The 25,800-nt window shown below is 42.7% G+C and overlaps 1 protein-coding gene and 1 pseudogene across 3 annotated transcripts in view; both read left to right on the top strand.

The window, feature by feature from the left end:
• The window catches only part of LOC105819689, a 43,978-nt pseudogene extending 38,156 nt beyond the window's left edge, over nt 1-5,822 (top strand).
• The window catches only part of ACO1 (aconitase 1, soluble), a 53,902-nt gene continuing 32,252 nt past the window's right edge, over nt 4,151-25,800 (top strand). Inside the window, exons 1-6 of one of the 3 annotated variants that reach the window (XM_012656722.1) lie at nt 4,151-4,194; nt 5,584-5,652; nt 22,490-22,601; nt 23,041-23,158; nt 24,215-24,383; nt 25,464-25,601. In XM_012656722.1, coding sequence (XP_012512176.1) covers nt 23,062-23,158; nt 24,215-24,383; nt 25,464-25,601 — 404 coding nt within the window. In that variant the 5' untranslated portion in view covers nt 4,151-4,194; nt 5,584-5,652; nt 22,490-22,601; nt 23,041-23,061. Of the gene's footprint in view, nt 4,195-5,173; nt 5,190-5,583; nt 5,653-22,489; nt 22,602-23,040; nt 23,159-24,214; nt 24,384-25,463; nt 25,602-25,800 lie in introns of those variants that run through there. The other 2 variants (XM_012656706.1, XM_012656714.1) reach the window with 2 other exon arrangements.

The raw sequence follows: 25,800 nt of genomic DNA, 5'->3' as shown, positions 1-25,800 counted from the left end.
AAAAAAAAAAGATTAAATGGGACACATAATGATATTTGGCTTTTATTATTAGCTATACTGAGGTGTGAACTAAAATAAAATCTTAAGGCTATCCCCCCACCAGCTGACTGAATGCACCCCCTGTTGGCCAAGGGGATACCCTAAAACTGAATTGCTGGCCATGAGGAGGGAGGTCAGACATGCCTCATCACGCCCTCCTCCCTTCTTGTAGGTATCTTTTGTAACTCATGGACAGGCCTAAGGCTATGCAAGACAATCCTGCAGGTCCTCCATTTACACAATAAATATATGGCAGGTAGCTTGTCTCTCATTAGCGGACTTCCTTAACTTAAAACATTCCAAGCCTTTAGACAAAGCTTCATTTTTCTTTAATCGATTACAAGTCAAAGAGTCTTTAAACCCACCTATGACTTGTAAGCACTCCTCTCCCTCCTCCCCACCCTTTTCAGACCAAACCAATGTATGCCTTCCTTGTATTGATTTATGACTTTACATGTAATCTCTGTCTCCCTGAAATGTATAAAACCAAACGGTAACCCAACCACAGCGAGTCCACTTGCTCAAGTCTTCTTGGGCATGGCTCTGGACCATGGTCCTCAAATTTGGCTCAGAATAAACCTCTTTAAATTGTTTTACAGAGTTTGGCTTCTTTTCTGTTGACAGAGGGAAATGGCACTTAATTGTAAGCAGCTTGCCAGAGAATCCTGGTTCCCTGGGAAAGCAGCTCAGAGATTCAGGCACTTAGGCAGTAAGAGAACATGAAAATTCAGTATATGGTAGGTGTGATAGAGGATGGGGGGCTGTGGGGGGTAGTAGTTGGATATTTGTGGGGAGCCAAGATGAGGCTAAGAACAGCCATTCCTTATTATGAATATAGCTTTTTCTTTAGAAGAATAGAAAACATTTTTTGAAACTTTCTCTGATATGAAGAAGACATACATTCAGTGAAGAATTTAGGGATTCTAGAGTCCCCTCAAATAAAACATTCAGAAGGATCATATTATACTTCATTCGTTGCCAAATAGATGTCTTCCCTCTGTGCCATGCTAGAGAACCCGAACAGCACAAAAGTAGGCAACAGAAGGAAACTGACAGTAAGTTGGAGCCAACAAACCTGTGATGGGCACCTACTATATGTGCCAGACTCTGTGTCAGGGGTGATGAACAAACCGACATGGTCCCCTGCCCTCGTGGAGTACATATTTCTAGGCAGCAGGTTCCTGGTGCCAATCTGTGGACATGCTAGAACAGAAGCACCTGTGGCAAAAATTTAGATTCCTCAGAATATGAACACAGGTCCTGCCCCTGACCTAGTGAATCAGACATTCTAGCAGGTAGGGGATACAAGAGGCCATATTTTTAATAGGTTCCCCCTGGTGATTCTGAAAAACACCCAGATTCTGAGAACCACCACTGGTGTTTCTTAAAGGGTGGTCTTCTAACCACCCACATCAAACTCAGCCTCCCTAAGAGTGCAGCACAGACACATATGTTTTCAATGCACCCCGAGGTTTGAAAAGCATTATGCTATACTGTCCTTCTCTTATACCACTTCCTTTCTATTAAATGTGTGTGAAAGTGCAGTATAAATTGTGAAGCATGATACAAAGTTAGTTGAGTATAGTTCTTAGGATCTTAAAATAAATGAGGAAGTCCAATTTATACAAGTAACTGAAGTAGCATGAAATATAGGAGGCATTCCTGAGAACTTAACAAGTTTCTGACAGAATCTGCATGGTTCTTATAGTGGCAGAACCTTCTGGCATATAAGGCTGCTAGAACAGTGCTATTACCCCAACTGGACGCCCTTCTGTCTGTGGCCCCTGGAGCAGAGCTGGAGTACCCGAGCATCACACACTTGGGTAGCTCCCTCTCAGAAGGTCCACAGAGTGTATATACTCCACTAGGCCAGCAGCAGAACATTTCGTATTGTGACAGAAATATTTATTAAGCAGACCTTGTGTGAGCATAGTAATATAACCCTTAAATGTTTAGCTTTCTCAACACACTATGAGATCCAAATTCAAGATGTGGGATTCAGGATGAGGAATAAACTGATGGATAGGAGGGGACAGACAGATGGCTAGAGAAGACACTAAATTCCCATTTCAGATATGATGAACAACAGGTGCCTTTGGAATATCCAGGTGGGGATGTCACAAAGCGCTGCGAATAAACAGTGTGGGGATCACAAGAAGGTTAAGAGCAATGACAGAGACATAGTGGGCTTCAGCTATAAGTGGCAGGAAGTTTGCATAGTGAGAAAGAAAAACTCATCATTGTATGGAGTAACATGTAAAGCAAGAGGAGACAGAATGCATTGAATGGGCCTGAAAGAGGGATCAAAGAGGAAAGAGGTAAATTACAAGAGCAAAGGGCTGAGCCAAAGGGAGGTTAAAATTTCAAGGAAGATTAATCACCAGGGTTAGCAAGGACAAGAACAGAAGAGAGGCCACCGGCTTTGAGATCTGCATGTCACTGGTGACATGTCCAAGAGCAACAGAGGGACGGGAATTATTTTCTTCATGGTTTTGGCCAGCGTGCTTACTAATAAATCTCAATTCCTCTGATTTAATTATTTTCTGTCAAGGATTATCAGTTATATTACATGTATGTTGTCATTGAACTTTAAGATATTTTGCTTTCTGAAGGGCTGCCTCGGTAAGAATCAAAATTTAGCTGAATGTGACCTCACCCTGCTCTCCAGCCTTCTACTCACTCTCACCTCCCTCCTACTCTAACTCCCAGGGGGACTCTAGTATTATCTTTCAGGGTTTGTGGTGAACCTTTGGCAAATGGTGGACACTCAAGGAAAATTGGTTCAATTACAAATGTGAATGGAAGGAATCTAGGAAGCGGGTGGGAAGAAAGTCTTGTCTCCTATTGTAAATATTGTAAATTACTCCCTTTCTAAATGAAGTATAACTGGGGACAGCTGTACTCTACAGTAAAGCATAACTGGGAAAGTGTGGGCTTGGGAGTCAGACATGCCTCAGGATTGAATCCCAGCTGTGGCACATCACACTCCTGGAAAGCCAGGTGCTATTCTTCACTTGTAGGGTGGTTGGAAGAGCTGAACTGAATAACATATGCAAAAATTCAATCACAGGTCTGCATAGAGTAGGGGCGCAGTAAATGGCAGCAGTGGGTATAAGTATTGGCTATTATTTATTCATTCTATAAGCAGCTTATTCAGAAAACTACAGTAATTTTCCAAATAACTTGGGCTGGAAAACCTCACCACCTTTCGTCTAGAAAGTTCTGATCACTTCTTTGAACTCACATTCACCCAAGAGGGCACAATTCCAACATAAAAAGCAGTGCCATTTCTCTGACTTCAGACCGTCGGACAGCGTGCATTATAAAGTGTTGTTACACGTTTTAAAAAATTTATTCATGTTGACTTTTGCCACGGAAATGTTCAAGTCCCATCCCGACAGCGTGATCCCGAAGCCCACTTGGCACGCTTTGTGCATAGGATTAAGGCGAGTTGACCACACGTACCGGGCAGCCAGATAATGAAGCCTTTGTAGTTAGAGCCAGATTTTTTTTTTAAACTCCATTTCTTCTCCACCCGCTTCAGCTCACTCTCTAACGCGAGCTGGGCAGTCGCACCCTACGTCCCAAAGTGAACGACAGGCACCCTTGTCCCAGGCCCTGGGCCTGTGGGAGCAAGAGTCAGTCCGCCTTCTGCCGCTGAACCATTAGCAGCCTCCAGCTGCGGCCCGGGGCCAAGTTCCTCCGGCCGCTTGGGGGCGCGGGCGCTTGGCAGGCACCGCCCCTCCAGGGTTCCGGGCCCGCGCCCCCGTGTCCCCCGCCCCGCCCCGCCCCTGCTCCGCCCACCGTCCGGCGGCCCCGAGGGCGGCTGGGGGCGGAGCGCGGAGGCGGCTGCTGGCACCGTGCCGCGCACGGGAGCGCGCCCCGCTACTTGGTCCCGGCTCGCCGGTCGCGGGAGCTCCACGGTGCAATCCCCGGTGAGTACCGGCTCGGCCCGACCGACGTCCTCGGACGGGACCGCCTGCCACCTTGTCCCCTGGGCTGTCCTCGCGGGCCTTCACCGCTGCACCCGCGTAGAGCGGCCTGAGGAGAGGGGACGAGCCGAGGGAAGGCAGAGGGAAGAATCAGGAATTTGTTTCTGGGGACTAGCCTTTCAGCCCTGTCCCCAGCCCGTGTCTTGCCAGGGACAGGGACCAGGTATTGCAAATGGCTTTCCTCGATCCTCTTAGCCTTGGCTGTGCGTGCCGCCCGGGGAGTCCTCGCCGAGCGTGTGCGGCCGGCACCAGGAGTCCTAACCCGGAGTGTGCGGCCCACTCTGGGGAGTCCTCGCCCAGGCCGGGCTGGCTGGATAGGGAAATCCTTACTAAAGTTGTGCGGACAGATTGGGGACTCCACTGCAAAGCACGAAGTTTTGGAAAATGGGTGACAGGGAGAAGACCCCTCGCTGAAAGGATTGGACATGGAGCCCACCGTAATAGATTCAGAGATGAAGAAAGAGCTTGGGCTGCCTTTTCCAATTCAGCCAGCACATCTTAATGGCATCTTCCTTCCCATAACACACGTTGCCCTCCTCACGGGGGGGCAACCTTTAGGACAGAAGTTCCCAAATTTTGGGGACTCAGCACCCCTTTACGCTCTTAAAAATTAGTATCCTAAAGGTGCTTCTGTTTATGTGGGTTATATCTATTGATATTTACCATATATAAATAAGACTGAGAAATTTTTGCTGTATTGAATAATTTATGTAAAAATAATAGTAGGCTAATTATATCTTAACATGTTTTTATGGAAAAAAACTTTTCTAAAATAAAGTTACTGAGAAGAAAGAGTGCCGTTTTACATTTTTGCACATCTCCTTAATGTCAGGTATAATATTAATAGAAGACAGCTGGATCTTATATCGCTTCTGCATTCAGTCTGTTGCAGTATCGCATGTGATATAGCCTCTGAAGACCTCCACTGTGTGTTCCTGAAAACATGAGATGAAAAAAGCAAATAACACCTTAGTATTATTATGAAAATGGTTTTTACCTTGCAGATCCCTAGGAGTTCTCTTTACCACACTTTGAGGACCACTGGAGTAGCAAATGCTTCAGAGGCTTATTTCATTGGTCCTGCTGCTGCTTGGTGATCCTTCCTTCCAATGAATGAGAGCACACACCACCCCATGCCATGGACGGTGTTAACCTCTGGTATCTGGGACCAAGCTTAACCTCACTTGGAAACCAAATGCTAGGTCCCCACGTGAAGGAATGATGAATCTTGCTGGTCTCTTGAAAACCCACACATGTCTTTGGTTGTATCTGTGCCCACAGAGCTGACTCATCTGTGCTCAGAATTACAGCAGTTATGTGGCAAACAGGACCTGGGGGCTCAGAGAAGTGCCAGTGGGGAGGCTGTGCCAAGTGTGTAGGGGTTAGCGTGAGCGTTACTAAATAGTCAAGAAGTTATTTCCAAAAGAACAGGGAGGCATGCTTTCCCTTCCTTTCCACGTGTTCATTTCTGTTTGCTGTTGTGTGGTCGTTAGCCTTGAGTTTATTAGAATACGATTGCTAATCTTGGTGATGTTTCATTTTCTACTTTCAGAGGTGTGTCACTGTGAGTGGTGGTTCCTCAGCCTCTGCCAGAGAGCAGCATCCAACATCCTGGTGTCTGGTAGGTGGGATCCTTCACTGGATTCTTTGCTTGGCTTCATGCTCTGTCCGAACAGGTTCAAGATAGATATTACATGTGGATATATATCAAAGGAAGAACTTGTCTAACTCTATCCTCCCTTTTGTTCCTCCATCCATAGAACCCCTTGTGCTCTGATGGAGCAGCTTTGATGCTGCAGCCGGTGCTGCCGAAATGTTGCACTCACATGAGCATTGTGTGTTGTTGTGCAGTCCACAGATGGGAGAAAGGAATGGGATTCAGATTCTGTGCACTTGCATTGTTCTTTGTGTAAAAATTCCACTTTGATGGTGGGGTCTCATTCCTTTACCCCTTCAGTAAATGTTTATTGGCCACCTATTTATCATGTGTCCAGTTCTGTGCCAGATGCCAGGAAAGTAGTGAGCACAAAAAATGCAGTCCCTGTCTTTCTGGAGCTTATGGTCTAATAGCTTAGGTAACTGCTAGTTAACCTTGTCAGAGCATTTACATGAAACTTGGTCCAGTGTGAAGAACAATATCCCTCACCAGAAGTGTGCTTTAAAAGCATGTGCTAAGAAACTAAAGTCCTTAAATATGAAAATGATGATAAGAACCAACATTTATTACCATGTGCCTGGCAAAGAACTTCCTTTGCCTTCTTTCCCCTACTCTTCCAGAGAACATAACTTCCTGTGAGGTAGCCAGACTCTGCACAGGGAAGTTACCTGCAGCCTGGGGCCAGTCACTGGGCCAACTTTGGGTGAGACAATTTCTGGGCTTCAGTGTCTTTGACTTTAAAGTGAGGGATGATCCCTCAGTCGACACCGAGTCCCAAGAAACCAGTGGCTTACTAGAGCTGATTTATACTAGCAGTTAGGCACATCTCTTCCCAACTCTGTGTTCAGTGGTGACATATTTTCTAGATTGAAATAAGCCATTGTGGGAATATTTACACCATGGAAATCAGCAAATACTATTAATATAAATCAAGGCTTTTTTTCCTCCTGGAGAACACATCGTTAAACATTTACCAGCACCCACTGCTATTGTCAGAGCCAAGGTGCTTTTGGTTGGTTGGTTTTTTAATAGAAAACAGACTCTACAGCCTGGATAAAGACATTGGATATGAAGTGTGTGGTTCAAGTCCTCCAAAATCTTTGATAGAGAAAAAAACAGTATGGTTTCACCGTATCCTAAAATATAGATTAGTAAACTTTTTGTTTAAAGGGGCAAATTGTAAATATTTTAGACTTTGTGTGTCATACAGTCTCTGTTGCAGCTACTCAGATCTGCTGTTGCAGTGTGAAAGTATCCATAGACAACATGCAAACAAGTGAGCTTGGCTGTGTTCCAGTAAAATTTTATTTTTACTGGAACACATGCTAGGCCATAGTTTGCGGACTCCTGTCTTAGAATATTAGAACAGGAGCCATGTTTCAAGGAGGTGGTTTCATGGAAAAGGAGATTCTTCCGGATTTTATGCATGAATACCAAGGACTTGATTTTCTGAGACAAATATAGTTGGAAGTAGGAATTGCAAAGGATTTGGAGGCAATCATAGAAGAATCCATATGGTAGGTTGTTTAAAGGAAGGCCAGATATGTTCAAGTTTTGAAGAGACAACCGTGGATAGGTCTTTGTTCCCAATTCCCCTCTCTGGAGCCATCTGAGACATTATGCTGGGAGGGATGGACCTGCATTCTAACCCAGTGTGTGAATCTTGGGTGTTCTTATGCTAAAACCACTAGTGTCTCTAACAGCTATCCTGATTCCAGGGGCAGGGACAAAGGAAATGTTAAAAAGGAAGGAAAATCCTCATTATACATGTGTATTATACATTGTATATGCACATTGCCTGTATACATACATGTGTATATGCATATTCGTATATCTATATGTGTACGTAAGTCATGTGCATGTATGATTATACACTCCATGTGTTTAAAGTAGGCTCATAAATGTGCGAATGACAGACACACCGAACTATTAACAGTAGCCAGTTATGGGCAGTTGAATGGGCTGGAAGGAAGGCAGGGAACCTTTACTTGTTACTTTTTGTAATACCAGATGTCTGCCTATGTTACAACATTCATATATTGCTTTTACAACTTAAAACAAAAACCTAAAATCCCGGCCAGGCATGGTGGCTCACGCCAATCCTAGCACTTTGGGAGGCCGAGGCAGGAGGATGGCTTGAGGTCAGGAGTTCGAGAGCAGCCTCAGCAAGAGCGAGACCCTGTCTCTACTAAAAATAGAAAAAAAATTAGCCAGTCTACTAAAAAATAGAAACAAAAAAAAAATTGGCTGGGCATGGTAGCTCGTACCTATAGTACCAGCTACTTGGGAGGCTGAGGCAGGAGGATCACTTGAGCCCAGGAGTTTGAGGTTGCTGTGAGCTACGCTGGTGCCACGGCACTCACTCTAGCCCAGGAAACAAAGTGAGACTCTGTCTCAAAAAAATAAATTAATCAATTAATTAATTTAAAATTTAAAAAATCCTGAAATCCCAACAACTCGTGCTTTTAAAGGGAAGATAGGATTATTTTTCTGATAAGAATGTTGCCACCACCCTCCTCCCCCAATAAAACAAATGATTTTAATTGTCATATCATAGTTCTGAACTAGTATATATAATACTAGTATATGTTATCTCAAAGTGATTACTGAGAGAGAGCCTGTCCAGTCAAAACATTTCATTAAAAAGTATTAATGTTTGACTTGCTATCCAAGGTTAGAAGTACTCAAAGTGTTTTTTAATAGGCTATTATACAACCCTTAATCTGGTGTTGTAAATTGCTGTTGTACAGTTTTTAAACTAAAAAGCATGTTACACAGGACTATCCTGTGTAACATGCTGTATTTCTGAGGAGAGAAAGCCCGTACATTTCAGTGTGCACCTGCAGGAACAAAGGCAATGGGTATGCCAAAATGTTGAGTGGTTTTCACTTGGTGGTGGAGGACTTCTTAGATTTTCTTCACTGTGCTTATCAGAGTTTTCTAGCATGAACAAATAGTGAATTTGACATGACCACAATCAACTGCTACAGTTATTTTTGCACATAGTACATTGAGGACAGCTGCCTCCACTTCTCTTAGGCTGATTAACCACCAACTTGCCTGGGAGGAGGCCTCTGCCACGCTCTTTCTCCCAGTGGGAAGTGAAAGACCACGTGAGGCGTGTGAGGCATGGGGAACCGAAAACGGGCACGCTGACCGGGTAGTCACATTGTGCTGTGTCCGCTTTTCCTGTGGAGTCTGTCCCCCCTCGAGCCCCACTGTCTTGCTCCAGTTGACCCAAACATTAGAAAGTTCTTCATAGGATTAGCACCATCACTTGATGAGCCATTAGCTGACCATCTCCCTAACTTGATGGCCTTCATTTCTTTTTTATGCTATTTTTGTTGGAAAATCTCAGAAAAAGAAATGCAGAATGAGTGTAAACCCTCAGCTCCAACTATTATGAACATTAATAATTGGCCAATCTTGTTTCCCCTATACTTTCCTCAACCTCACTTCTTTTTCCCTTTGCCAGGAGTTGGCATCTTCATTTTCAACTGTTTAAAATTAACAAAAAAACTCTATTTTTTATTATGTTGTCTTAGTAGTAAGCATGTACTTATTGATGTAACAAAAATCTTTAAACTGTTTTGCCCTGATGTCAGCCAAACTGAACCACTGAATGGTCTTTGAACACTTGTTGTGTTATCCTATTTTTCTACTTTTGTATTTGCTCTTCCCTCTGCCTGTGACTTCAAATCCATCTTTCTAAGTTCTCCTCTGTAAAGCCTTTTTTGAATCCCAGTTGTAATTGTCTCTTTCCTTTGACCTTTCCTGTGATCCTTATCGTATTGTAATTGTGTGCTTATCTCAGTCTCATTGTTAGATTGTAATCTTCTCCCTATAAAAGGAGTGTTTTCCTTATCTTCCTTTCTCTTATAATACTTAAGAATGCTTAATGCAAACAAAGTATTCAAGAAATACCTGCTAAATTAATTGGAATTGATCAAGTTCACTAGAGAAAAATTTTGAGTATAAACACAATCCATCACATTAAAAGAAAAATGTTTAGGTATTATCTAGGACCAAGAACATTTTCTCTCACCTGTATGAATTTTAAAGAATTGTGATGAAAAAAGTCTTCATTTTGAGCCACTACAAAAAGGTGGCTTTTTTTTTCTTTTCTAGGAATTTTTTTTTTTTTTTTTAATGATCTTTTATCACTTTTTCACACATGTATCTGGAGCTTTAGGTCTTCTCTGATCTTAGAATGCTTTTTCTCCCCTAGGAAAAAAACCTGAAAAAATAAAACTAAATAGTATTAGGCCAACTTTATTAAATATGAGTGATTTTTTACTATATTTTAAATATTTTTTGTTTTAAAATGTAGATTTAAATCTTCAGTAAAAGAAACAGGCTACATTCAGAGCTCACCATGCCCTGTGAAGTCACTCAATAGCAATCTCAAGAATTATGGTAGCTCAAAGGGATAGAGTTCCCGGTGTACACTGTGCTTTCATGTGTTACCTCATTTAATTATCCCAGCAGCCCTTGTCATATGGGCAGAGCAGTGCAGACAGGCATTGTTCCCTTAAATCTCCAAAGAAGTAGGTGGTGTTAGGAAGAAAGAGGAAATCTTGTCTACTGCAGCAAGTAGAGTCGGATTTTAAGTATAGATTGGAAACCAGAGGGCTTTGGGATTATTAATAGATGTTGCAAACATGCAAAGACATGAAATCATCTTTCTTAGCCTGTCTTTGGGAGACAGAACAGGTTTTTGTACCCCTTAAGGCCGTAGAACTACTAAAATGATATCACACTCTCTGAGCCATTTGTTTCACAGATTCCTCTTTAGTCTTTGTTGTCAAAAGTTAATCGACCTTAGATGAATTAGCAAGGCTGTCTGTGCATGACTGCTGGTGTGGTTCTCTTTCATTTTCTTAACCTAAGGAGAACTGTGGACAAACCCATCTTTGGATAGTGTGACTTGCCTGGGCCATTGCCCAGACAGACATGTGTGGAGCACTTAATTATTCAATATCTTTGTCATCCTTTCTATGACTGTTACTGTAGAATTATAAAGCAAGATTGCGACATAGTTCATTAAGAAGATTATGTCAGTCTAAGAAAGTATCCTCCTTCATGATTTCCTGATCACCAGGTTTGAATTTTTAGTTGAGAAGAAGAGAGGTGAGTACAGCATTGCCGAGAATCTGCTATGTGCAAGAGCTGTGCCGGTGCAGACATATGAAAGGTACAGTTCTGTGCTAGTTGTACCTTTTGTGGAATCAAAACTAGCCTCAAGATTGGTTTTAAGGATGTTATGTTTCATAATTTCCTTATTTGCTCAGATAAGGAATTGATCACATTCCAAGTGTTGGTAATGCCTATATTATTTACATCAACCAATCCTTTAAAAGAGATCCATCATATAAATTTTGCTAAAATCAAGAATATTTTAGAGAACTTAAAGTTGACTTTCTGGTCCTCACATATATACCTTAGAGCTTAAAGATTGTTTTAAAGTGAGATTTAAATTGTTTTTTAATCCCTTTGGTTAATTTGGATCTTCCTATGTGAAATGACTACAAAATGATATCACTTGTGCTCCCTGATGGGAGGCAGCATGGTGCAAGAGAACTGCCTCTGGCATCAAGAAGCCTGAGTTTGACTCCAGGCTTGGTCTCTTACCAGACATGAGACCTTGGCAAGTTACTTAACCCCTCAGATCCTGTCTTCTCACGTGTAAAATGGGATGGTGATGACTTTGTCACGAGTCGCCAAGGGACTGCCTTAGACCGGTGGGGAGGTGCCTGGCCCGCCACATGCACTCAGCATGTCTCCAGCTGCAGTGCTTCTGCAGTGATGTAGGACTCAGGGATGATGCCTGCATCTGGCTGCTGTTCTTCCCAACTTCTGTCCCTGCCTGGCCTCCTGAGCTCCAGGCCCACATGGGCAGCTGCCCACTGCACATTTTCATCCCAGAGTCACCATGTTTAAAATCAACATCATAGTCCCCATCTTGTTTATTGGCTCTGCCAGTTTGCCCAGATGAGAAACAGAGCAGCTATTTTAGACCTCTCTTTCTTCCTCACCCACCCCCAGTCCGTCCTGCTTTCACAGCTCTCCCTGGGATTTTCCCCCTCCTGTACCTCCTCGTTGCCTCTGCCCTCATTTACTGTCTTAACAACTGTGATAGCACCGTAACCCACCTCTGTGACACCAGTCTAGTGTCCTTCCCCCGAGTCAGTGCACGCCACTACCAGAGTGATCTCTGAAAATCAAATCCGGTCATGAAGATTGCAGCTCAGAACCCTTTAATGGTGCCCCTTATCTTTAGTATAAATCCAAACCTTTCAGTGATCTGGACCTTGCCCCTTCCCCATCGTGTACCCTGTGCTTCATCCATATGGAACTGCTTTCTGATTCCCACAGTGTCACACTTTTATGCTTTTATGCCTTTACATGTATTGTTTGCTCTGCCAGAACATGCTTTCAGTGACTCCCTACCTCGGTGTGATGCTGGAAGCTCGTGCATGGAGTCACCTGTCCCTAGAGGCCTTTCTGATTCTTTCTGATCCTGGATCAGCTGCTGTCCCTCAGTGCCGCTTTGTCAGCCTCCATGCACCACGGCTGTGGCACGAGTGACATTCTGAATATCTCCTAACCGGTCTCCTTTCTCAGTCAATGAGAGACTGAAAGAGTGTGGGGGCTTTTATCGCTTCCATACCAGGTCTGTAAATCTCAACTGTATGGATGAATCCACATCAGCCCCTTCCCTTAGTCTAGAAAGGCCCAGGTACCAGGTGTGTGAAGGTATAATGCTGCTCTATTACTTGTCACATCTTCGACCCCATGAAATGGGAGTCTCCTGTAGAAGCCGTGCCACTGTGTGAGCCACGGAGGTGGAGTAGGGCATAGCTGCTTGAGAGCTGGGCTCTGGAGTCTGAAGGACTTGAGTTGGAGCTCCACTTCCCCCCTCAACGCCCCTGCATAACTGGTAAATAAAAAGATTTCCATGTTGAGTTTCTGGGAGCTGTGTTAGCATGGGACATCCTCCCTGAGCCCAGTCAGCTCTGAGGCCCTCATGAGGTCAGCTTGGCAAGGCACGTGGGGATAGTTGACCTCAGAAACTTGGTGAATTCACGGAGATACGGGTGGCCCCGTGAAACCTCTGGCAGCCAGACACCCAGCCTCTTGTGGTGACACCCTTTCTTTCTAATTCCTAAAGTTTGAGTTAGAAAAGTTGATTGCCACGATCTACAAAATGAGTTCAGGAGCTTGAGGAAGTCATGCAGCCTTCTTAAAGAATGGATCTTGACTGGATGTGCTCTGTAATACTTAAAAAAAAAAAAAAAATACGGCTGTCTGCCCCCCTCTACGCCTCCCCTGAAGATTTAGAAGCAGTAGGACTTAGTTGGGGTCTCCACAGGTGTCATGTACTAAGCGACCATGGGGAGTGTGGGGTAGGGGACCCCTGTTCCCAGCAGGGGCTGAGGGTGACCTCAGCAAGGAGAGGATGAGGGCAGGCGCAGGGGCTGGGATGGGTACCGGGTTCTGAGGAGCCCTGCCCCGGCTGCTGCTTTACTTTCTGGCCAGAATTTCATGACCCCATGATGACTTTCTTTTCTCAGCCCATCTCTGGAATTTATAAATGCCTCATAAAAATCTTCACCAAGACTTTTTGTGAAACTCCACTTGTATTAGCCCACAGTGATACTAAAAAGTAAAAATGAATTATTTCAATTCATTTGAGTTTGTGCTGCTGCAGCTTCAAGGTTGTGTTAAGTCTTTCTTTTTGGGAGTTGCGTATAATGCTGTGCTCCCTCTTGGCCAGGGAGTCCAGCACGGGGGGAGTCTTCGAGAGGTAGGAGCTGCCCCGGTCCCCAGATCCTGACTGTTAATTTTGGTAGTAGCTGTGCACATCTGCCAAGTGAGTCATGGTCATTTTTGTAATCTATCCTGAGAATTTTCCAGTGTTACTTAATAATGAGGTTCAGGGAAACAGAGGGTTGGATTTCAGGAAGTAGCCACTTTTTAAATGCAATCTCACATTTTCATATATGAGTTAATTTCTTACCAGCTTTAGCCAATTTTGATGCTGGAAATGTATAATTTAAACCAAGTGTATAGCTAGGAGTTTATAGTTTGTCTTTATCAAAGTCCCTACAGTGGCAAAGTCCCTACAGAGCCCCATGTGGTCTGGCCTCTGCTCCTCCCTGCCTTATCTGTCTTCTTTTTTGCCCTCACTTACCTGGCCCCAGGCATGCCCCCTCCTCAGGGCCTTTGCACCAGATCTTACTCCTCCCCCAGATTGCACGAGTTGCTCCTTGTCAGTGAGGCCTTCCTTGGTCACCAGCTCTCCCCACCGTCCCTGCACTCCCTGCTGCTCTTGCCCTGCTTTATCCACAGAGTGGGTCACTGTCAGACATTCTGTTTGTATACTTATTTGTTTAGTCTGTCTCCTTCCACTAAAATAGAAGTACCACGAAGGTGAGGACTCTTGTCTCTTTTGTTCCCAGGTGTATCCCTGGGACCTAAAACAGTTCCTGACACATATTAGACCATTAACATAAATATACGTGAGTGAATGAATCATAGAATTTTTTCATTTAGAAAGGACTTTTTAGATCATTAACCAACCTTATTTTAATCTTTTTCCCCCCGCCCTCCTAACCAACCTTATTTTATAGATTGGGAAACTGAGGCACAGAAAAGTTATATGGCTAACTCAAAGTCAAATAGAAATATTTAAAAATTATTACTGCTTTTTTAAAAAAAATATCTCGACATATATATATAGAACATTCAGGTCAGTTATCCAGGATGGGACACAAGGCAGTAAAAATAGGCTAATAACTTAAAAAGATAGTGAGAAGAAACAGTTACTCTGTAATGGCCAAGCTTTCGAATATAGAAGGCAGAGTAGTGTTCATCCCTGTAGCGTGCAGTGCACCTCGCACGTAATTATTGCTCAAGAAAAAATGTGTTGACACATAGAGATTTAGTAATTGTTAAATCCATTCCTTCCACGTCACTCTTTTTTTTTCCTTTTCTCTCCCAAAATAGACATTTGCTCTTTGGTTTTCCTTCAGGGTTGTTTTAGTTACAAGTATCACATTTAAGAGGTTTTGTTTTGTTTAAATCACTTTTATGAAAAGCTAAAAGGATTGAAGAGGTAACCTGGTCTCTGGGAAAATTCAGAGATATTTAGGTATTTTAGCTTCCTAGATGCATTGACATCAAATAAAACAAAGAATTAATATTTCTAGCTCTCTACTTAGGAAAGAGCCAAGTTGACAAGCCGTGGTGACTTTGCTGGCCTAGATGGTTCTGACCTCAGTGTTGTTTATGTTTACATAGACATCCTTGGAATCTTACTTTTGACAAAAAAGTTGCTTATAAATAGCATGATGTTTAGATACACAAAAGTAAGTTTGGGAGTGGGACCAATTAATTTCTCTTTAAACAGAAGTGAAGCATAGCTAATCTTTGTGGTAAACTAAAGTAAACCCTAGAGATGTAGTGATAGTACTTTTATTTTGGAGTCGGAAGCCATGAAAATTCAGGATTTATTTAGGAAGGTACAGGAAGAGAGGAAGAGAGATGAGCAAACCACATAAAATACAGAAGAAATCTTTTTTCTTGTTTCATAGATTTTAAAAATCCATTCTTGTGTGTCTAAAAAAAGGATTTGGGAGATGTGCTATCTGTACTTTAGACTGTAGAGAGGTGATTCTCTCTCTCTCTCTCTTTTTTTTTTTTTTTTTTGGTATAGAAACATCTTTTGTTTAGGTAACATGTCCCAAAACAGGTCAGTTAGTAAAATAGGTTTAGAGAATATGATGAACTCTTGCAGGGGGAACTGGAGCATCACATGCAGGGCTGCCAGAGCCTCATCTGTGGCAGCCAGGTAGTCAGGCAGCAGGTCTAGGAGACAGGTGGCCAAAAAGACATCCCTGCAAAGCTGCTTACTAGGCTCAGGGCTTTTTGATGGGAAGCTGATGCTTCATGGTTGGCTCTGGGCCGGTGCAGCACACAGATAGGCGCCAGACTGCGGAGGAAGGTGAGCACCAGCAGCAACACCAGGGGCCCCAACATCATTTCCAGCCCCACAAAGGACTAGGGCTCCAAAGCTACCACCTCTGGGCATCCCACCAGGAGCTCTGGTCCTCCCCAGGGCCCCATGGCAGTTGTGGTAGCTCCAGTGATTCTCAGACCTTGAGCGGGTCTTGCTACATCGGTGATTCTCAGTTGATCATCTGAAGGCTTTTTCAAACTTTACCAGTTCCCCTGGAAACTGATATGCACCCACAAAGCAAAAAATAAAAAAACAAAACTCTAATCCTCCACCCTGCTGCGGATAGGAGTTCTGCTGGCCAGGGTTACTCCTCTCCTCTGCTTCCTCCCACTGGTGTGTGGAAACCCTGTGATTGGTTGTAGGGCCCATTAATATCTGTGCCTCTATCTGTATAATAAGGCAACCTAAGAAGACTCAATTCTGATAACAGAAGCAGTGAATCATAGATTTATATACTGCAAAGGCTGGGTAGAGACCCTGAGAGGAGATTCTTATTTTTTCTGATCATTGGCATTTAGCTAAAGTAAGTTGACTATTCCAAACATCTCTACAAATCTGGCTATGACAGATAACCACCATTTGTGACACCCCTCTTGGGTGCTAATGCCAAGGTTGAATCGTTGACTGTCAGCTGGATGTGTGGTCCGATGTTTTCTAGCAAGAGTGATGGTTTAGCATCCAACCTATGCTGTGCTCAGTCTCCCTCACAAAACCCATTTGCAAGATTTTTGCCTGGGTTTGGAAGTTCAGTCTAGGGTTATGCAGAAGCAAAACTTTTATTTTTCTTCTTTTTGCTCACCTGCATTTTCTGCCCAAATAGGATTTTGCCCAGGATTTCAGCTAATCGGCCTGTTACCTTGCTATAGCCAACTAGACTCACGATACATCCACGCACCGGGTCAAATCGTGTACAGCAGATTTTAGGGCCATATCATGTGAAGGGAAATCTTATAGACTGTGTCTCAAGACCACATAGAGACCCAGGGCTGTCCCAGGATCTCCGGAGTTGGGTTGCATCCACATTCTCAGTTCAGTCAAGTCCCCGAGTCAAGTTCCCTTGGAGAAGAGAACATTTGGTCACCAAAGATCATCTTAATGTCACTTAGTTTGACCTGTCTGGCAGACAGGCAATTTACAGAAGAAGAAATTTAGATGTCTAACAGACAGATGGAAAATTATTTACTTAACTAACTATTTAAGAAATGCCAAGATTGGTTTTTTAATCCCCTAACTTGGCAGAAGGTAAATATGAATTATATTGCCTGGTTTGGGTACCTCTCTGCTCCCTGCTTCAGAGAAGGGTCATAAAATTGGTACTGCCTTTCCCAGGCATCCTCGTGATGAGTAACAAAGTAAAGATATGCAAATCCTTTTACCCAGCTCTCTGTACTTCTAGGAACTGAAAGCTGGAGACCTTATCTCTTAAAAAAAAAAAAAAATTGATTGTCCTATTAAGATATTTGTGGTCAGTTGCTGAGTAAAAAAAAACAATTTGCAAAACAATGTGAGGTCCAATCCATTTTTTAAAAAAGCCCAAATGCATTTAAAAGTCACAGTAAATGAAATTCTTAAACCATGGTATCACAAAAGACTTTTTTCTTCTTTTTGCTCACTGGTATTTTCTGTTATTGCTACAATGAGCAGCAATTTCTTAGTGTAATATCTTTAAAGTTATCACCACCCAAGAAGGTGTGGTTCAGCAATGTTTGGTATCCTGCTGGGATTGGAGGGGAAAGAAAGTGAGCTGGGAGTGGGGTGAGGAGGGTGGGGATTGGTGTGTTTGACCCGAATGAAGTGCGGCACTATCTATTGAAAGCTAAATATTAGCCATTCGGGGATTCTCTTCAGAACTGTTTCACTCCATTGGTGGATAACAAAGGACATACTGGGGGCAGTAGTCACAAATTTACTTTTAAATAAATCTTTACCAGACATTTTTAAAGAAAGACCTGCATATTGTAGTTCCAGGAGCTTTACGAACTGTTCTATCATCCCTTCCAAGGACATTGCTGAAGATGTGAAGTTCTCATTTTACAGAGCTATTATAGGTATTTACGTACAAAGTTAAAATGACTGCTCCAGTTTTTTAAAAAGTAAGTGGTAAATGAATGCTTATCAGAGTATATACAATAAAAACAAAGCCCCCCGTTTTATAGAACGTGTTATTCTATTTATAGATAATCAATGTTAACTTTATGTCTTTCTTTTTTATATGCAACTGTATATACAGTGGGGGGGGTGTGAATGAATATACACAAAATAGTCTTGAAGTTTTTATTTTTTTTAACTTAAATTGGACCCTAGTATATATATATTATTGTGCAACTTTAGAATTTTCACTTGTATCCTTTAATGTGAGTCCTTGCTCACATTTCATATATTGAATCTGAGTAATGGATCATATATTTGATATTATATTGATAAAATGGATTTGCCCTTACTGCATCTCTTGGGATAAACTGGCACCCAGGGCAGATTGTCAAAAACTTAATCATAAATTGTTTTACAAAGTTTAGCTGTCAGTCAGTTCTCTGGAATTCTAAACCGCATGGAAGATTCAGTAAATAATTATAAAACTAACTTCACAAAAGCACCAAAAGACTGTGATAATCCTAAGTGGTACTTTCTTCAACCTATAAAGGATTTTCTATCTATAAAGGATTTTCAGCTTTTTTTTTTTTTCTTCTGTGAGAAGTTTGCATTTCATTGGAGGGAAAATCAGCTATAATTTTTTCCTGCTGTTAATGAGTTCTTTGACTCTAGACCACCCCTGTCTTTTCAGGGCCTCTAATTTCCTCTTCAGGGGAATGCTACATGATCTCTAAGTTCTTTACCAAAAGCTGAACATTCTCTGATGCTGTGTCACTACCTCCTTAGCCTGTAAGGTCAAGGTGTCTCCAGGGCGTGGTGATGGGTTAGTGCCATGCCTCGCCCACGCATGCAAGCGCAGGTGCCTGCAGGTGTTCTGAATTAAGCCAAAGGTCATTTGGCAGCAAGACAATAGTTGGGAAGGAACCCACCTCTGAACTCCTTCCACTTTTTTCCTGGGAACATGGTTCATTTGTTAAATATCTTACCCCAGGTCTGCCTGCCTGTGCCTAATGTTATTTTTTGGTGATTTACTTTAAAAATCTAGCATTTAGACTCTCCTCTCCCCACCTTGACTCTTCCATGCGCAAAGTGTATCTGTGGTGATCATGACATGGAGCAAGTCACCCAGCTGGTGTTTCATGATATGTTCGCTTTGAAAGACACTGTTTCTCTACCAAATAATTATCTTGACTTTCAGAATGTGAACTAGGTGTAGTGAAGGGTTTCAGATATAATGCAGGTGTCTCTTTTTTGATTCCTTTTGTACATATAAGAACTGTTCACCTGTCTTTCTTGATTCAGTGGCTGGGGACAGGTGTTCAGCAGTCCTAGGCATTCCGACAAGCATCCAGGAAGGAAAAGTTCTGAATGATTGCTCCCACCTTGCTGCTTAAAAGATACCATTTCCTGCTCTTTCCTTTTTTTCTTCTTTTTTCTCTTTTCTTTTTTACTTTTTTGTTTCCTCTTGCTTCCATGCAGTATCATCTTATTCTATAGAAGAGAAAAGGCAGCAACCCCCAATACTGTGATGTATGCAAACTCTTCCTTTTTCCAAAAAAGAAAAACGCTACATATTTAGGTAACACTCCACTGCCAAAAAGTCCACATTTCCTCTCCTTGTTTGCGCATTCCTCTCTTTTATTATTGAATGAAGATAAAGCAGAGAAAAGAGGCAAGAGCAAAGCAGCAGGAGGAGAGGAAACCGTGGGGTGGTGCTTCATCTGTGTGGAGGGGGACCTAGGTAAGGCTCCCTGGCCAGTGGTGGGGTTCCTAGATGAAACCCCAGATACCGGGGTAGCTTTGCAGTCTGAAGGGCCAGTGGTGATACTCAAGGATTAAGGATGGGGCAGGATCCTGGCCAGGGCAGGGCAGTGCTAGGAAGCAGTGACAATGCCTAGATTCTGCTCTAATCTGGACCTATTCCCCGGCCAAAGATCTTTCCTCTCACAACTCTCTTTGAAACGTGGTTGTTTAGGGCCTTCTCTCAGAGTTGCTAGACCACTGGGAACTCCTGTAAGGAGATTTGAAGCAAGAGTGATAGTATCGGTAGAACCTTGAAGTGGCCAAATTCGAGAGTCCTCCAGGTTTATATGGAGGGGCTATTTCCCAACTTCTAAACAAAACCAGCCTTTGATTGCCCAAACACAGCTGCTGTTGCTTTCTCCTGACCTGTGGCTCACTAAAAAGTAGCAAGGGGACGTATGACAATGCCTGGCTCAGACCTACCTGGGTGCTGGGGGACCTCTGGGAAATAAAGGCAACTCCAGCAATCAGAACTGAGTCTCTCAGGGGAGAATGTTTTGCGGCTCTCTCTGGCTCTAGTGGCTGGTGGCTGACCTCTAGCCAGCATCGTCTTTAGAGCAGGGGTCTAAAGACCTAGAGAGGTGGCATGGGGTGGCAGAAAGCCATGTTTCAAAACCTAGTTCTGCCTCTAAGATGAATGCCTTTGGGCAAGGTTTTCCATCCTTCTGAGCTGCAGTATCCTCAGTTGTAAAATGGGAATAATGATATGCTTTCATTTGTGGAGATGCTGCAGGATTAGGGAAGATGGTAGAAAGCACTGGGCAACTTGGCATGTGCTGGTACTTGGTAAGTAGTACCTGGTTCCTCTCTCCCCTTACTTCTGCAAGTAGGATTGGCTTCATTAATACAATGAAACTAGACAGTTACCTAGTTTCTAAGGAAACATGGAGGCAGATGGTAGTGTACTTTAAAACAAGCTATTTTCTTTTTTTTTTTTCCTTTTTTTTTCTTTTTGAGACAGAGTCTTGCTCTGTCTCCCAGCCTACAGTGCAGTGGTGTCATAGCTCACTGCAGCCTCTCAGCCTTCCAAGTAGCTGGGACTAGAGGCCTGCACCACCACACTTGGCTAATTTCTCTTTTTGTGGAGACAGGGTCTCGCCCTTGCTCAGGCCGATCTCCAATTCCTGGCCTCAAGTGATCCTCCCGCCTCGGCCTCCCAAAGTGCTAGGATTACAGGCGTGAGCCACCGAGCCCAGCCAACAAGCCATTTTCTACAAGAGCCACCATACCGGCCACTGTATCCATCCTGGAAGACCAGCTGGCTTTGTAGGGTAGTGGGAATAGCAGGAATAGGGTAAGGCTTCCAGTGCTATGCCCAGGGCATTTGTGGGTTACAGGGAAGTAAATTGACAGATTTGGTTCCCACTGCATAATGGCAAATATGGGTACAACTTAGCAACTGGTTTAACCACAGGATTTTGGCAGACGCGGGGCACCTGACCCCTTTAATACTTGACACCGTGATAGGGATGATTCAGAGACTTAAGGCCATTTAAGGGGATGACCGACCTATCTTGTCCCATCCCGTGGGAGTTCCCCACCACTTCCCCCAGCTGCAGAGACTCTGAGACAGCCCACAGCCTCTGTGCAGACACTTTCCTGTTGGTCAGTTTTCCAGGCAGGCAAAACAGCAGTTTTATCATTATAATTGCTACTGCTTGGGGTGGCAAAGTTAAGTCTGGGGCCTGTAGCATGGGTGAGGAATCAAAGGCAGAGTAGCGCTGCTGCGTTTTTAAATATACGTCTTCTTCTGAATTCCAGTCAGTGGGATTATTAGTGTCTTTTTCTGAGCCCACAGATTTGTAAACTTCTTCTGCAGACAAGCTAGCATGTTTCCTACTAAACAGTATTTATAGGTTTTTTTCCTTCTGATTGGCTGCTCGTTTAGTGGAATTAAAAACAAATCTCATGCATTTGTGTGGCATATCATCTTATATGCACTTTCACTTCACAAATTCAAGTCGTGTCTGCCCTCTCAAGGCTGTGTTAACAGCCTCCAACTCTCCCCTCTGGGAGTTAAGTCTCATCTCTCCTTCCCCTTGATTACTCCCCATTCACTGAGCAGCCGTTTTTGCTAAATATTGCCTCTTGGGCTTCTAATCCATCTTCCTCTTTTTCCCATTCCGGTGTCTGCCACCCTCTTGCCCGCCCAGATTACTTGTCACCTCTGGTCACATGGGGCCCACGAGTGTGTTTGATTTGGCTGGCATGCTGCAGACCCACACAGTTAGTTTAGAAAAATGTAATTGTCAGCTTTTATAAACCAAGAGAGTTCGTATAAAAATTTACATTACCAGCCTCACTTGAAATTGGATGATCTCTCAACATTAGGCCAACATTCCTACATGTGCTCTCAGCTGGAGCCGAGTAGCTGCTGCCCCGTTAGGTGGGCATATGTGGTCCAGGCTGCCCAGTCCCTGGGCAGCCCACTTCCATGGACAGATCTCTTCCTGAGCTTTGGGGGCCTTTGAGTTGTGACTCTTCATTTTAGAACATTCCCCTCTCTTTTCCTAAACCTTCCATGCTGCCTCTGGGCTTCCTGAATTAAGTGTGAGTTCCTCACCTGGCATTCCACTGTGTCCAGCAATGATTCTCAAACTGAATGTGTGTTAGAATCACCTGGGAGGTTAAAGAAGTGATTCCTGCCACCTCTCCCATCTATTCTGATTCAGTAGTTCCAGGGATGGGGAGGGAGGTACTCAGGAATCTGTACTTTTAACCGGAAAGAGCCCTGGGTAGTTCTGATGCTGATGGCCTAGGGCACATGACTTTATAAACACAGTTACAGTGTGTTCCAGCAGCCCTTGCTAGTTTCAGTCCCACAATTCTAGAGAGGGAGGTTGTTGGCCTAGATTGCGTTAGATACCTTTCCTCTCTCCCACCTAGTGGCAGCTGCTGCAAACCCCACGTGAGACTGGGAGGAGAAGCAATTCCTAGGAAAGAGGAGCTGGGCAGACAGCCTCGCCTTCTCCTCCTCAGTGTCTTGTGCCTGTTACAGGTATGTGTGGCTTGTCCTGTCACCTTCTATACTGGTAATCCAGGAAGACAGAGGCTTCTGCATTTTTAATTTTTTTAAGTTATGTGTGTACACGGTTAAAAACGCAACCAATACTAAAGGATATACAATGAAAACTAAGTCTTCCTCCCAGTCCTGATTTCTAGGCCCCATCTGCCTTAAAGGAACCCCAGTCCCTTTTGTGTCTTTAATGAAGATACGGGCCTGTCTCTAGAGACAAGGCACACTCATAACTTCTCATCCCTACAAACAGTCCTCTCCTATATATGGTGTCTCTTCATTTTACAGTAATATGTTGACCATTCCGTATCAGTCAAATACTCAACATGTATACTGAAATTGTTAAAAAGGGCAAACACTCATCAGGATAAATGAGGTCCAGCTTCAGTAGTAGAAATTAAATGTTCTCTTTCCTTTTCAGAGATACGTGCCCCGGGTAATCATGAGCAACCCATTCACACACCTTGCCGAGCCACTGGATCCTGCACAGCCAGGAAAGAAATTCTTCAATTTGAATAAATTGAAAGATTCAAGATACGGTAGGTACATGGCTCTGTGGTATAATTGCTCTAATAAGCATTGGAATAGCATTTGTGTAATAATTAAACTATATAATTAATTATCTTTTAGGAGAGTTGGAAGAGGGAGTAGCAGTGAATGTTCTCGGGTTAAGCACACACACACACACATACCCTCTTACGTTAGTCATTCTTAAGTAGGTAATAATGATTATATGCATGTAACATTTATACAACACTTCATTGGATATAGAGCATTTATACATTTATAGTATATCACTTAATCTGAATAACAACCCTATGGGGTCATGTTTGTAAAATCAAAGAAGTCCTGAGGAAGCCAAGGCCCAAAGAGTCAATGACACGTGCTCAGATTATAAGTAAGTGTGTTGCAAGAGGACAAGGGCACAAATCATTTTTATTCAAATTCCATACTTTTGTCTACCTTTACACTGTCTTTCCAGATAATATGGGTAAGTAATTTTTATGTATCAAGATGGAAGTTGTATAAATAAAATAATTTTTCTTATGAATTACCATTGTTTTATCCTAGACACTCCAGTTACCACTGGCCATGGTTCATAGCGTTTAGGGTTTTATTTCCTTTGAAAGACATACATGCCTATACTTTGGTCTTAATTACAATAATTGTAAAGGGGTTATTTTGTCATTTCTTGAGCATTAGGTTTCGTAAGAACTATTACTCGTATGTGTGTGTTTATGTATATTTCTTGCTAACACTTAATACAGTAAAAGTCTAGATGAAATGTGATGACTTAAGGAAAACTTTTATTGGGATCCAAGGCATTTAATATGATCCAACCATTTAATATGAAAGAATAAACTAATATTTTATTTTTACCTAACGTGTGGGTATTTCCTATTACTGAATGTCTCTTGAACCCATTCAGTATCCATAGATTTTAACCTATTGGTCACTTTACCTTCTTTCCTTTGTGGAAGAATGGTCTGCTGCCTCCTATCAAGTTTATATAGATACCGACTTTAAAGAGCGCTCTTACAATAAGGCGTCCCGTGGTTTTGTGTGTTTCGTTGTGCTTTCTTCTTGCCTCGCAGGACGCTTGCCATTTTCGATCAGAGTTCTCCTGGAGGCAGCCGTTCGGAACTGTGATGAGTTTTTGGTGAAGAAAAATGATGTTGAAAATATCCTAAATTGGAATGTCATGCAGCATAAGAACATAGAAGTGCCATTTAAGCCTGCCCGCATCATCCTGCAGGACCTTACGTGAGCCTCATGTCACTTCACTCTCCCCTTCTCTGCCTCCCTTGCCAGCCTTTTAAGAAAGTTTTTTTTTTTTAAATGAACAAACTACCTTACTGTGACTGTATTATTTATCACCCATATCGAGACACTTTTGAAAGCAAAAGGGGACCATTGGCCCTGGCAGTAAGGGTGAAGTAGGATTGTCTCAGTCAAACTGGGATGTGCAGTCACCGCACCTTTTCCAATGGCAAAGGTCATTGTCCTTGGTCTTGAAGGTCCTAGCCCTGAGTATCCTAAGGAAAGGTGAAAGAAATAGCATGGAACAGAGCTATCTTAGAATCTTTTCTCCCCCGTGTCTTGTTGCCCAGGGAACCAAGTTTCAAACAGCTGTACTTGAAACACTGACCGGCTGTCTGCAGGGGGGAGATAAGAGTTCACAAGGCCTGACCATTACTGTTAAGTCTCAGCTCACGTCCTGCTGTTCCTAGGAATCCTTGCTCCCCAGCCTGGCCTCTTTTTTGAGACACATTATCTTTCCATTTTTAAATGATGTTATTTTATTCCTTCTAGAGACCTGATTTCATTTTTCTCGAGGAAGATCACACATATTTTATACTTTTAAGATAATAAGCAGGATAATAAGCAGCACTTAACATAAATTTAGATTCAGAGCCTACTTTTCTGAATTTCCATTCTTTGAAATTTGGTATGAAGTGGAAGGTGTGATCTGAATGTCTTCTCCAGGTCTTTGTCAACTCATCATGTGAATGGGAAGTAGTCACAGCAGGCAGTACGAGTTCCAGAGTGTTTTAAGTGCCAGCTTTCCCATCGTTCCTCTGTTTAGACCATAGTCGTCATTAAATTTAATACAGTGATAAAATCGTATATAGCAATACTACTCAGTCATGGTACTTATTACTTATGTGATTTCTGTTCAAGGAAATATGCTTAGAAACTTTCACTTTTCTAAGTCACCCATTGTTAGCTACTCTGATGAGGTAGTTAGTCCCTTGTCGATATTATTAATGGAAGAAAAAGCTGAGAAATCCAATGATACACATTTAAGGCTTATTTTCTGCTTAACTCTCTTTCTTTTTTCAGTGGTGTACCAGCTGTGGTGGACTTTGCTGCTATGCGTGATGCTGTGAAAAAGTTAGGAGGAGATCCAGAGAAAATAAACCCTGTCTGTCCTGCTGATCTCGTAATTGATCATTCCATCCAGGTTGATTTCAACAGAAGGTGAGAGTTTATTCCTGGGTTTTATGCTTTGCACAAAACCTTGGATTACAAGTCTTTATATATATATATATATATGTATATGTATTTAAATAAAAGAAGAAAATCTTTAAAAGATATCTTCAGGAAAACTCAAACTTAATATAGACTTTCCAATGAATATTTTTCTTTGTGGGGCTGACTTTTTTTAAATTTTTTTTTT

This window comes from Propithecus coquereli, unplaced genomic scaffold (assembly GCF_000956105.1).
Source record: "Propithecus coquereli isolate 6110/MARCELLA unplaced genomic scaffold, Pcoq_1.0 Scaffold114, whole genome shotgun sequence".
NCBI lineage: Eukaryota > Metazoa > Chordata > Mammalia > Primates > Indriidae > Propithecus > Propithecus coquereli.
The sequence above is the reverse complement of the archived record's forward strand: the minus strand, read 5'-3'. Positions and strand labels throughout refer to the sequence as shown.